Genomic DNA, 13,217 nt, shown 5'->3' on the forward strand with positions numbered 1-13,217 from the left:
ACAGTGGTTAACAGTTCCCCGTGGTGGCAATATTTCAATCAAAGGAAACCACACACTAAAGCAAACCATACTTTGTCATCAGTTTTCCTTCAGATGGGACCATTATTTGGGAAATAAAGGTCATGCAGTATTGAAGAAGACTTAATAAAATAGTAATTGGCACAATAAACTCATTAGGGAAATGTTTATGGCAGTAATGAGTCAACTGAGAAGTAGCGTATTTTCTCCCCTGGTTTCAAACCAGAAATCTGAATTTCTTTTTCCAACAAGTGGAGTCTCCTGCTGCTGCTATAAGGCATTCATTGACTTGTGTTTTGAAACCAGAGGCTTGGCCCATTTTCTGTTAAAAATCAGTGGTTTGATTGCATGAATGAACGAGTGTTATCTTGTCAATGATTCATTGGTGGCCCCATTCGGACTTTTTCAACAAACGTAAAAAGTCTTTAGATAAACAGTACAGGTATACGTGTTGTGATTCTTTGAAAAATGGTCAGCAATTATCTTGACTTTCTTTTTTTCAATACAGTGGTTTTAACAATGCAAGGCCCCTTTTCGATTCAAGAGAAAATGTGTGAAGCAGTTTTGAATAATGTGACAACCATTATGTCGTTCTGTCTGCCTCCTCCTGGAGCTTTATGGCCACAGTTGTGATAACCCAGAAGAAAAACACAAGCACTTCAAATGAGCTGTTCTACCCTGTAAGGATCCAAGCCTTGCACATGTGTCACCATTTCTTTGTGATCCTTCCAGTTAATGGAGACAAGTTTCTTTTTCCCCCGGGTCTATGAAATCTTCACAATGGCTCCCTTCCTTTGGGTTGTCCTTGGACTTAGTTATAGAGACGCTGTTTTGCTGACATCCTTGCTAGAAGCACATTGGCTGTAACTACACACACATACAGTAGACACATACACACACAGTCATGCACATATACACATTAATAATGTCCCTCCTAATGAATTACAAGCAGACCTTGAGGCCATACACCTATATTCCAGTAATGTCTGGCTAGGCGCCCAATGACAAGCTTCATAGCACAAAAGACAAGGACGGACACACACACTCACACTCACACACACAAACCTTTTTGTCTTTAAATAGCATGCTTACTGCGCTTCCTCATCTACATAACAATTGCACAAAGGTAGGTAACAGCCCTAGAAACTCTATTACCGTCCATCCATCCTGTATGTGATTGCTTCTATTACTGAAAGACTGGTGCTTTGCAGTTATTGTACATGAATGTCTCTTGTAATTTGGATCAAACTAAGTGTCATTGTTGTGCATAAGTGGGAGTTATTTAAAGCCACATGAAATGCATATCAAGCATGTGAGCAAACGACCCAGGTAAATATGACAGGGTCCTGATAAACTCTGTAGAAAGGCGTGACAGATGGCAGAAAGCATCTTACTGTCGACCCGGCAGACAAAGCTATCTCTTGTCAAGGTTGAAAGGTCAAGCAGTGTGTCTTCGGCCCAGCGGATTAAACATAAAGAGTTGAATAGCCAGCAGTTATGGCATTTAAGAAATTTCACACCCTACAGAATTTTATCATAAGCTGTAGTCAGCAAAAGTAAAGAACACCGACTATCGCCAAAAGGAAGTGTGTTTTCAGAGGGGAGGACGTCTGTAGGACGAGAGATAATGTTTCTTTTCTTGACGCTAAGTAATTTCAGGATATAATTATAAAGAAAAAGAAAAGGATGGTAAAGATTGTAAAACATCTTTTTTTTTATTAAGGGTAAATGGAATTCTTTCAACATTTTTATTTTTTGCAAGACAAAAGTAAAATGAAACTGCAACAATGAACTGGACTTTATGTTGGTCATTTTTCTCTATAACGGAAATGTTGTTTAATGCATGGCTGTTGACATAAAATGCATTGACCTAAGATGGCCATGAAAGTCAATCAGTCTATCTGATCAATAAGAGAAAAGCTTTTACTTTATACCTAGTTGAAGCAGGGATGATGCATGACAACTTTTTTTGTAGTCATTAAATGGACATTTTAACTCAAACTAACAGACTTGTCTAGAGGTAAGAAAACTTGTTCTGAATGTGTTGACACAGTGCTCTGGTTGATATTCCAGTTCAACCTGACAAAGCCTACATATATTTTTAGCTCAGTTTTCTAGATCAAAATACTGCCAAATCATGCTGGCTGTTCACTTTGCTTGTTTACAGCCACGTAGTAGAGCGAGGAGAGCAGACCTATTAACTGGAGCTACAGCCAATCTATGGCTACAGCCAAGGCTAGTGGTGGGTTACTGCGTTGCAACATGTAAAAATAATAATTAATTTAACTGACTTTTAACTCTGAATTTCTGGTGCCAACTAGCAAGGGTGATGACATTAAACTTTTCAGTGGACTAAACATGCACATCCCTATTATTTATTGTATAGAGTGACTTTTATTATTCCAGGTTGCCTAATGTCATTTGCTCACAATCTGTAGCTTAATGATATCAGGTCTAGGAACCTCATTTAATGAGATCTGCCAATTTCCTAGCAGCTGTCTGTTCTCCATTCTCTCTCCCTGCACTGGAGGGGCCGTGGCACTATTGAGCATAGCTCACATAACCCTCCCCTGCCATCCAAGTCCTCTGACCCAAAGTCAGTGGGTTAATAACCAGCTGCAGCAAAAGCCATTTGTCATTTGCTACCTGCCGCTGATAGGAGATGTCAGCACATGTCTATGCCCTTGTCACCCAGCCTCATGACAAATACTGTATCAAGGCTCACAATCTGAGGCTCCCTGAGGCTTCTTAGTACTCCTCTACTGAACAACCACTCCCACTTGATAGCATTAGATTCTTGTGCCATGATCCATATCGAGATAAAGCAGTGATCCCTCTGCTCTTTTTTCATCTCCTCTTTTCATTCCCGAAAATATATTGCAATTGGGTCTGGTTTTCCTTTTCTTTTTTTCTCCAAAGCATTTTTGCTTTTTCTTGAGTTTTTTTTTCTGTTTTCATCTTCCCTTTGATGTTTGATACTTAATGCCTGCACTAGCCTGAGGCTAATGGTTTATATTGGTAGAAAATGTATAACGATTTATGCAGATAAGAAGGGGACATTGAATGGTGAAACAGCAATTCTACAACTGCTTCGGACACATGGATTTAATCGAGCTTGATAAATGCATTATTTTCCATTCGTGTAGAGTTCTGTTTGTATTTCTTGGCCGACAAAAAGAGGAGTGTAAACAAATGGATATTAGCGGGAGTAAGTCTTTCCAATCCATGACTAATTTTGCCTATAATTGAAGTGCAGTATTGATTGTGATGGCTGAAACATTTGTGAGGCTTGCCACTTATTAATTTTGAAATTAGACAAATCTCCGACTAATACCGTCAGTGCAAAAGTTGTCATTATGAAGATTTCATCAAAGCAGTTAAGCAATGCATTGGCTTGACAGTAATCCCTCCGAGCCAACTGCACAAATGCATCAAATTTTGACAGCCTAAGAAGTCTGTCCAGCTATTCAGGAGTTCAGGGTTTCTAGTTGCAGCACAGCGTTGATGTCAGATTGAACTACACTAGAATACTAATTCACACCAAAAAGTTACATTTGAGCCTCTGTTACAATCTAAAACTCAACCATAGTTCAGATTTTGACCAAAAAAAGGAATCATGGTGACCTTCGTCTGTCATAGTTGCTTTTAAAGCCCTTTTCCCCATCCAGATAGCACAGCATATTGAAAAACGTTCATATATCAGTGACGACCTTCATCCTATATCAATATAGATACCCAGTTGTTTTACTGTCTTTTAAGCAGTGTTTATGGTGTCCCGCAAGGTCTCTGTTTCGTCTCCCTTCTGTTTTCATAGCACTAAACTGTGGGACATCCCCTGTTGGGCCTTGAAATCTTGAAACGGAAAACTCTTTCGTAAATAGATAGATATAATATTTAAATACCGCAAGCATCACACTTGGTTTTTCTACATTTTTGATACTTCAATACATTTGAATGACACACTTTCTGTTGATTAGGGATCCCTTCCGTCCATTGTGCTTGTTAACATCCGGGTAGTAGAGCAGGGAGAGCAGGCTCATTAACCGGAGCTACAGCCTGTCTACAGCCGCTGCTTATGACAAGTGTCTGTGTTGCAGTTTGAGCATAACATTGGAACCGCATCGAAAGCCAACATACTGTATAAGAATGATTAGTTAATGTCAATGATTAGTTTAACCCACTATTTATTTTGGTGCTGACTAGGGAAGGTGATGACGATTGCATGCTGTTAGGACACGGTGTTAATGTGAAATTGAATAAAGATAAGCAGAACCCCTGCAGAGTGAATCTGAGTTAAGTTATTGTTATCATCTATGGCATTTCCAAGTTTTAAATGTCAGTTCCTTCATTTTAATCAAAAATAGATTCTCATACATGTTTTGTTCTTTTTTCTTTCCTTTTGGTCTCTGCAGAGATGTCTGGTACGGGAGAGGATATTTCTCAGGTTCACTGGAAACAGCAGTGGTTGGAGAATGGGACGCTGTTCTTCCACGTGTCCATGACTGAGTCTGAGCTTCTGCCTCAGACAACACAGCCCACAGCCCGAGAGCCTGCTCACGTCCTACACGAACACATGCATCTGCTGCACATCTCTGTCATGGTAAGTACTGAACTCTCAAGCCAGAGAGATATCTGATTAAATGTGCACACACTACTGCTGGTTGCTGAAAGAATGGCCTTTTTTCTGCAAGTCATTTTCACAGCATATCATAACTTTCAACACATAAAAAAAGGGCAGTTGGAAAGTGTGGACATTTTAGTCTCTAAAGGGAAATATCTTCCTTTTTGATGGTTGTCATATAATGTCAAGTCAAGCTTTAAGTGAAATCACACCAGGAAAATGGCACCACAAATGTCATCCACCAATCTTTAGTGATGTAGGAAACTGTACGGCTAACACACCAGTCAGCCATAAACTGCTGCGCTAGTCAAAACAGCTCCTCCAGCTTTTTTACTATTTCCATTATGTAGTGCCAGTTAGTGCCTTGTGACATTTGTTCTCACAAATATGGACATCATTCAAAAAGATTTATTGAAGAAGGAGGCATGGCTTGTTACAGCGGTCAGTTAATTATAAGACATTTGTACAACGGCCTGCTGGCTTGTAGAGCAGTTTTATATTCTGACGGAGACAGTTGGTTAACATTTCACAGTCCCTCGCAGATATTTTGCTTCAATATCATCGTCTTTTTTGCACTCTTGGGCTTTTGTTCACAGAAGGTCATAACTGTCAAGACAGATTGCTATTGATCAACAGCAATCTAATCGATTTCATTCAAATAAATCATTAAAATCACCAAGATTATATTGTTGAAAGATGTTTGGTATCAAAAACGCCTCAAGTATCAAAGATTTGAACCCCTTATATCTTCCATATTTGATTGAACTGACAATCAACAGGTCTCTGTTTGCGTTTAGCACCGTCATCTCACCATCAGAGATATTTTTGAAGTGTGTCATCTCCTCTTGGTATCAGGTTGTGAAACCCCTGGCTGTGTGTTTCTACAGCTCCCTCCTCCCCACGCACTTCTTACTTTTCTTCACCTCACCTTCACCTACTTTTAAAATTCTAACTTTTTCAGGCTTCAATTCTTGTTTTTTTTCTCTTTTTTTTCGCACTTACTCTTCTGTTGTTGACTTTTTCAAACTCACCTCTCCTTTCACATCCCACCACCTTCGTTATTTCTGCCGAGACCCCCCTCCTTCTTCTTCTCCTCCGTGCGCCCTCTCTGTCGCTCTCTTCCACCTCCACGTTCTCTTGACAACCTCTCCACCGCTCCTGCTCACAGCTCCATCTCACCCTCCATCACCCTCAGAACACTGCTGGTGACACTTATCTGAAGGCGTGTGCATAACACTGCTCTGACTACACTGTTAAAAGTGACATAAACATTGGGAATAAATATGGCTCCCATTTGGTTCGTATGTCAAATGTTGTGTTAAATTGACATTACAGTCGGAGATCCCAGGTTTGACAACTTGACATTTTTTTTAACCTGCATTTAACCAGGTTTGTCCCTTTGGGAGTAGAGATGTCTTTCTAAAGGAAGACCAGGCTAAGAATAGCACAAAAAATAGACACCTTCATTCTGGCCTCGGTACATTTCAGCGTCTTTTAAAGCTCCTGTGAGGAGTTTTTTTCCACTGGTCATGAAATTGACTGAAATTATTTTTGATGACTCTTAATAACCTAGTTAAGCAAACGACATCATCAGATACAAGATTGATTGAATATAAATGGTAAATGGACTTGAGCTTGTTTAGCGCTTTGCTAGTCTTCTGACTACTCAAAGCGCTTTTACACTGCAGGTCACATCTACCCTTTCACACCCATTCACACATCGATGACTCTACCAACTCAGCCCCAGCCGTCCAGAAAACATCTTCTAAAAATCTAAAATAGTGTTCCCTGCAAAAGTTTTTTAATATTTCCATTTGAAGGTCTCATCTATCACCTTGTACATTTTGTTCCCTACATTTTAATTTCTTGGAACTTCTTCTTTTGTTGGCAGTCCATTCCCATGCTGCGCTCAATTGACTCGCAACTCTAAAATGACCATGTGAATGTGGTTATCTGTCTGTGAGTAAAATGTTGCCCATTCCAGGATGGACGATGAAGCCCAGAGTAGGACAAACTTTTACAGAAGAAGGACTGATTCATGTCTCTTTTTTATCTTACTTTACTTGGTGGCACCATCTGTTATATTTCAAAACATCACAGTTTTATTTTCACCTTTTATAAAGGAATTGGGAACTTGTACACTGGCTCATGACATTGTGGAAATGTGAAGGTCTGCAGTTTCACTGTTTTGGGTCATTTAGCTGATGGACCCTAAAATTCCAAAAGAGCTCAGGCGACTAGCCTGCGAATGAGAATCTGAAACCTTGTGTTTAATATTTTTTGTTTTGTATTTTCTCAAGAAGAGGTGCCAGTCCTCTTCTGATTCAGACATGTTTCCATGCAATCAAACCAGTTAATTATGCACCATCATGCATCATGTCTGTAAACACCAAGATAGCTGTTTTTGTGCCTCATTCTCAACCTGCTATAGCGTCAGTATTAAACAAACAGGACAGCAGTTCATGTTATTTTAATGGTTTTGGTGGGTTTAGATTATTTGAGAAAATGCAGTGCAAAGTATTTCAAAAACAAAAAAACAATGCTATCATCTGTCGAAAGTCTTTTTTCTTCACTCATAGTCCCTGGACAAGGTGTTAAAAAGGTACCAAATACAATTTCTATCAGTGACAAAAAAAGTAGTTTACAGAGACAGAACAGCTAAAACAAAAAGCAGCAGTAGTGGTGTGTTATTTATTTTCAATCAATAGGAATTATTTTTGGTATTTATATGTTTTTTTTGCAGTGTAATTTGGAAAGATATCTTGAACTCTTTGAATATGGGGCTGACTGGTTAAATACTGGATAGGATCCATAAGTGTTAGCTACAATGAAGTTCAAGCAAAACGTTTGTGTTCGGTGTAAAATTCTGATTGGTTGGCATATCGACCTGTGCTTGTATTTGACACAGCTCAAAGACTTTTGGGGTTTTTTGTGCCTCCACTGGAGAGACAGGACAGGAATCCAGGGCGAGAAAGAGTGGGGAATGACACCCGGGAAAGGAGCCACATGTTGGGCCTTAACCTGGGCCGTCTGCCTTCAGCCAATGACGCCCCATTGAAACTGAAACTTCAAAATGAATAGGAAGTTCCTGACACGGTTTGTTGGGTTTGTAAGTGCTTAAACATAACATTCACAAATCTAAGGAACTAAAAACGTTGAGAAAAAATATACTTGTGTTAGTCAGTGGTTGTCTTTTTCCAATCTTGTTTGTCAGCGTCGGTTTAAAAATAGACAAAATGCATTTGAAAAAGGAAAGAAACGCACATTGAGGCAGGCCGGAGAGGACAGAAGGTGAGGTGGTTTGGCCTTAAGGCCTCGAGGTGTCTCCTGACGCTTTCAGTGAACATTACAATGTCTAATGCTGTCACTTCTGGCCCAGACTGAAGTGTGAGCACTCTATTCTTCTGGCATTGAGCTGTCAGTTTCTCACTCTCTCACTCACTCCTGCAATAATTTTGCCCAACTCTGTCGCCTTTTTTCTGTCCTTCCACGACACTTGTCTCTGTCTGTGTGTCGCTTGAGAATTGCACACAGAGACAGGTGTCTGTTTTAACAAAGGTTTTAAATGACAATTGACTGACATAGCAAACAGATTTTATTCAACAACTCGCGCTACCAACCAGTTGTCTTTTACAACACAAGAATATTTATTTTTATTATTGTACAAGCATTTGTTCAAACATTCATGCAAGTTTCATTTTATATTTCCCTCCGTCATGGTCACTGAAGTGCCTATTTAATAAAACATGCTTTCTGTCAAGGCTTGCATCATCAAACATTTCCCATAGATTTGGTGTTACAGTGGTTGTTGACACAATTAAAGCTTCTGTGAGGAGTTTTTAGGTGGTAATCAAACAGACTGAAATTAATACAGAAGCCTCTAAATGACCAACAAATACAAACAGGACCATCTGTGTCAAGATTAATTATTTCTATATAGTCATTTTTCATTCCTGAAACCTCTGCCACGGGGTAGGTGGCAGAGTGCAGAAATAGCCTGTTTTTTTTCATGTCATGCTTATATATTACTTACATTTGACTTTAAAAGAAAGCATGATTGGAATTTTTGTTAGAAAATTTTACTTCACATGTACAGTACAAAATCAAGAGACTACAGCTGTGTCCACAGGGGGCGCCAAAATCAACACAAACTGAAAGTTCCTCACAGAAGCTTTAAAAGAATTAATACAGTGTATACTGGCCCTAAAATACATTTATATTCTGTTACTAAAAACATGTTCACTACCAAAAGGGGAGTGTATTTCACACTTCATGGTGCTCCCCTGTCCTTGTACTTGTATAATCACTGGCTTAAAGCAAAGCCTTCAAAATAAAGCTTCTTTTAATTTATTTTGAAGGCTTTGCTTTTCCTCCAAAACCTTGGTCATAGGTTATATTATTTTCAAATAGCTTTCAAGGACATAAAAATAATTCACACTTCGTATGAATACATTACATGCTCTCTGCTTTTGACCCAAATTTATTCCAGACTGCATCCTGGTTTTACTTAACATGACACTATAATAGTACTGAAGCCTAAATTTAGACAGACTTCACAGAAGAAAAAATCTTCATAAGAGATAAGATATTCAGTTATAGCTTGCATCTAAAAGCTCAACACAGTGATGATCCCTTTTCAACACACTTTCACGACACATCTACTCTTATGTCGTCTGGTGAGTGAGTTTTTCAAAAACGACTATGACTAACACAACTCCCCCATTACCAGCCTTCAAAAGAGAATAAAATAAAGAATCAAAGTAGTGTGGGTTGTTGCATTAGTTCACATTAGCAGAGACACTTACTGCCTGTCATATGCTGTTTATTTGTTGGATTATGAATGTTAACAAGAAATCATATTTTAGAGTAAATCATATTTTACAGTACGCCTTCATTGTTAAGCTGTATTTAATGGCATGCCATTAGTCTTATAAAGGCAGTGTTTAATTTGATGCCATAGATACATTGCACAGGTTTGCATAGTGTACAGTTCTATGTGCATGCCTCCAAAAACATTTGACTCTGTGTAACTGTAATTAAGGCATTGTTAATCATTCTATTCACTAAAGACATTGCTATGGTGTGCATTTGCGTTAACATGAGTCTTGTATTAAAGATATCCAAAGTGCTCTTACCTGTATGTTGTCAAGTTTAGTCATAATCTGTGAAAAAAGAAAACTCCACACCTTAACTGTAGTTTTCTATAAATAACCATATACTGGTTTGTGATGGCAGCCATGCTTCCAAAGTTAACTGATTACTGTACTAAGTTTTGAAGCATTTCAGAAAAGGCTGACCCCAACAACTGATTTTTCAATCGACCATTAGTCTTTGGTTTAAACCATTAGTAGTCCTGGCAAGGTTGTGATATTCATTTGATTTCTAAATGTTTTAGGATTGGATTAGAGTTTAAAACTCAGGGCTGATAAAATATTCACAAAAACATTACTACCAGTTGGAACAAAGAAGATTAATACAAAATTCTCTTAAACTTTCTTTAAATACTTGCTAACTTGTAAGCAAATGAAGAATGGTTCTTAGATCTTTTGGTAACATTGCGTAGTATTGTTCTTAGTTCACTCAGTACATTGTACGTCCTCATAATTTTCTGTAACTCCCACACAGAAGAGACTCACCTGTAACAAAAGCATCCAATGATACGCCACTCGGATTCCCTACCCACAAGGCCAGCCTTTACATAAGAGGAGAATCTGTGTCCTTGGAGCACTACACATATAGCCAGACAATGCTTTAGCATGTAAGGGGGTGGAAGTTATATATTTTTTTTTTCTGCAACTTCCCCCACCAATCAAACTATGGACAATTAAGCCTCTCTTCATTGACTTAGGTTTGGTCAAGCAGGCTATAATCTTAGATTTACAACATATATTCAGCATCGCTTTTTTATCTGCAGGGGTGTGTCTAGAGTTTTTAGATTGGGGGACTCCAACTTGGGCACTGACATCCACTGACTTATGCCTTAGATCTTTAAGAACTCAAAAAGATGATGTATATCCAGAAGTTACAGTAAGCTTGACCATCAAGAGAAAATGGGGTACTTTAAAATTAGTATATACTATAAAATACTAGTTGACAACTGAATACATGTCAAAAGTTGTGTTAGCTGTAAAGCTGCAGTCGACCTATAATCAGGGATCAGCGATATAGCTCAGGTTAATAGTCACTGCTAATGCTCTAACTACCTTGATGTGAATGTTTTCTGAGTATTTTCTTACCTTTAGACTTGTAGACCAGTCTGGATTTAATTTGAGTTGTTCGCCTAGGAACATCCCTACTCTAAATGCCACAAAGCTACCAGCAGTCTGACACAACAAGGCCCTGTAACTTGAACTTTTGCTCTGCCTCTGATTGGGCGGATAACCAATCATATTTTATGGGTTGGCAACTGGGGTGTCCAATCAGAATTCAGGAGGGGCCCATGCCAACCCTCACCAATCCCTGAGAACACGTTTGTTTATCGGAAGGTGTTGGCTTTTAATTTTGTCAACAAAACCTCCGCCTAAGCAAATGACAAATTTAGCAAGGTTTTATTTATTTGTATGGGTTGGCTTTCTGTCAAACTGCTTTAAGTCTTCCCTCTGCTCTTTTTGATTTGTACCACTTGAGTTATGTTCTATCAGGAGCCAAACTGCGATTGTAAATCATTGGTGGGGTACTATTCCTTATATCAGTGTCAGTGATGTACTTCATTGCAGTTCAGTGCTCTCCATCATTGTCTAACTTCAGTGACACTCTGTTGATATGTGATATTTAGTTTTGAAATAATTTTTTCTTCATCAAATTGGTGGCGTCAGAGGAACGTCTTACAGGAAATTTGAATCCTAGGCACGCGTACACACACACACACACACATATGCACACACCTACAGCTATAGCTACACAGTAATACATCTGTTAACAATATCATAGGCAAAAGATGATTGATAGAATTTAAACAATTTCAGATAGAACTTATGCGGCGCTGTGGAAAGAAAATGAGAGGAAAAAAAAAAACTGTGATTCATGGAATTATTAACATCTAACACAAGACAGTTCGCCTCCAGAAAAGAAGTCATAGCAGTGGGTTTGATCAGACCTCAGAGATGTACTGAAGCAGCCGTTAAACAAAATCCCCCATCCCACTGCCAAGACAGATCGCTGAGAAAAAGCAATTTCCTCCACTCAATGCAACCTCTACACCGGAAACCCTCCATGATCCACAATGCATGTTGCAATGGAGAAGGTTTTTTTTTTTTTTTTTTTTTTTTTGGAATTCAATTTGTTGTCACTTCCATAATATACTCTCAGATGAGATGGGAGCGAAATGCCATCCTTCTCAAATCAGGCAGAGTAAAGAATAGACAGAGATACATACATAAATAAAAATGTGTATGTATTTAAATACATTATATGGAAATAATAAGGTGTGATGTAATTGCGTTTGACTCTCATCAGCACCGGGATGATTTAGTGCGGGGAGGAATCTGAACATTGAGTTCAGGAGCAACCACGATCAGTCATAGTGGGCATTTCACTAGGGAGGGTTTTTCAAAGGAATGGCATGTTTGAGTTCACTGGGAGGACAGGTAGTATTTTACCAAAATGAGATGCAATAAAGGCTGGCAGTTCAGAGCCTTTCATATGCCACGTTATGGAACATAATCATCTATTCCCCCAGAGCTGGGTGTCTGTAGGACAACGGAAAATGGAAATTAGACATGTTTCATTGAATATTTGGACATTTGGTTGAATAAACCAGTTAGAAAGCCACCAAAGAAAAGTCTCAACAACAAAAGAAAAGAAAAGAAAAAACCCATAAATTTGAAATTAGTCTCTGTTCTTATAATTGAACATATGCCTGAGGTCATTTAATATTCCTGAGCGCACAGAAAGTGGAGGGACTACTATTCTTATCTCAGTCCTGATAGATATGCACGGAGATTACGGCACACCCTACACGCTTGAATTGGCGTCCTTATAATTAAGAAGTCGCCGGTGATATATGATCATCAGAGCAATGGGTCATCAAGGCGTTTGAGGCAATTGTGGTTCCCATGGAATTAGAGGGGGGGGCTGCAGAAATTAATTTAAACTAGACCCTGGTACTGGCAGGCATTATGCTATACTGTGGGTGAGGACACTTTCAATGATTACATTAAAGTCCATGTGAGTTGCATTTTAATTGCTCCGGCTTTAATTGTTTCAGTCACCTTTCGGATTCTATCATTTTACACGTGTGTGTGATCGTACCATGGATACAGAATCAGCACTAATTAAAAATGGCTGGCTGAAGAGACTGACATGAAGCTTAAGAGCTAGGAATGATTACAAAAGTGGTTTTCTAAAGAAGTTAATGGTTCTTCTGTGACATTAATACAGTTTCTTTGGGTAATCACTGCTCAGCGAGTAACTGGTAAATGGTACTCCGACTACACATGAATGTGTTTGAAGTGTCAAGTCTTAAACCCATTATGCTCATGCGCCATTTTTTAAAAAGCAAAAGTACCACAAAAGAGAGTAATTCCAATAGAGAGTAATTATAAAATAGAGTGGTTATAATAGAGAGTGATTATAATAG

At 38.7% G+C, this 13,217-nt stretch overlaps 1 protein-coding gene across 1 annotated transcript in view; it reads left to right on the forward strand.

Annotated features, from left to right (window-relative positions):
• The window catches only part of LOC132992124 (astrotactin-2-like), a 307,673-nt gene that overhangs the window by 53,985 nt on the left and 240,471 nt on the right, over positions 1-13,217 (forward strand). Inside the window, exon 2 of the mRNA XM_061061275.1 lies at positions 4,431-4,618. Coding sequence (XP_060917258.1) covers positions 4,431-4,618 — 188 coding nt within the window. The remainder of the gene's footprint in view (positions 1-4,430; positions 4,619-13,217) is intronic.

This window comes from Labrus mixtus, chromosome 17, assembly GCF_963584025.1.
Source record: "Labrus mixtus chromosome 17, fLabMix1.1, whole genome shotgun sequence".
NCBI lineage: Eukaryota > Metazoa > Chordata > Actinopteri > Labriformes > Labridae > Labrus > Labrus mixtus.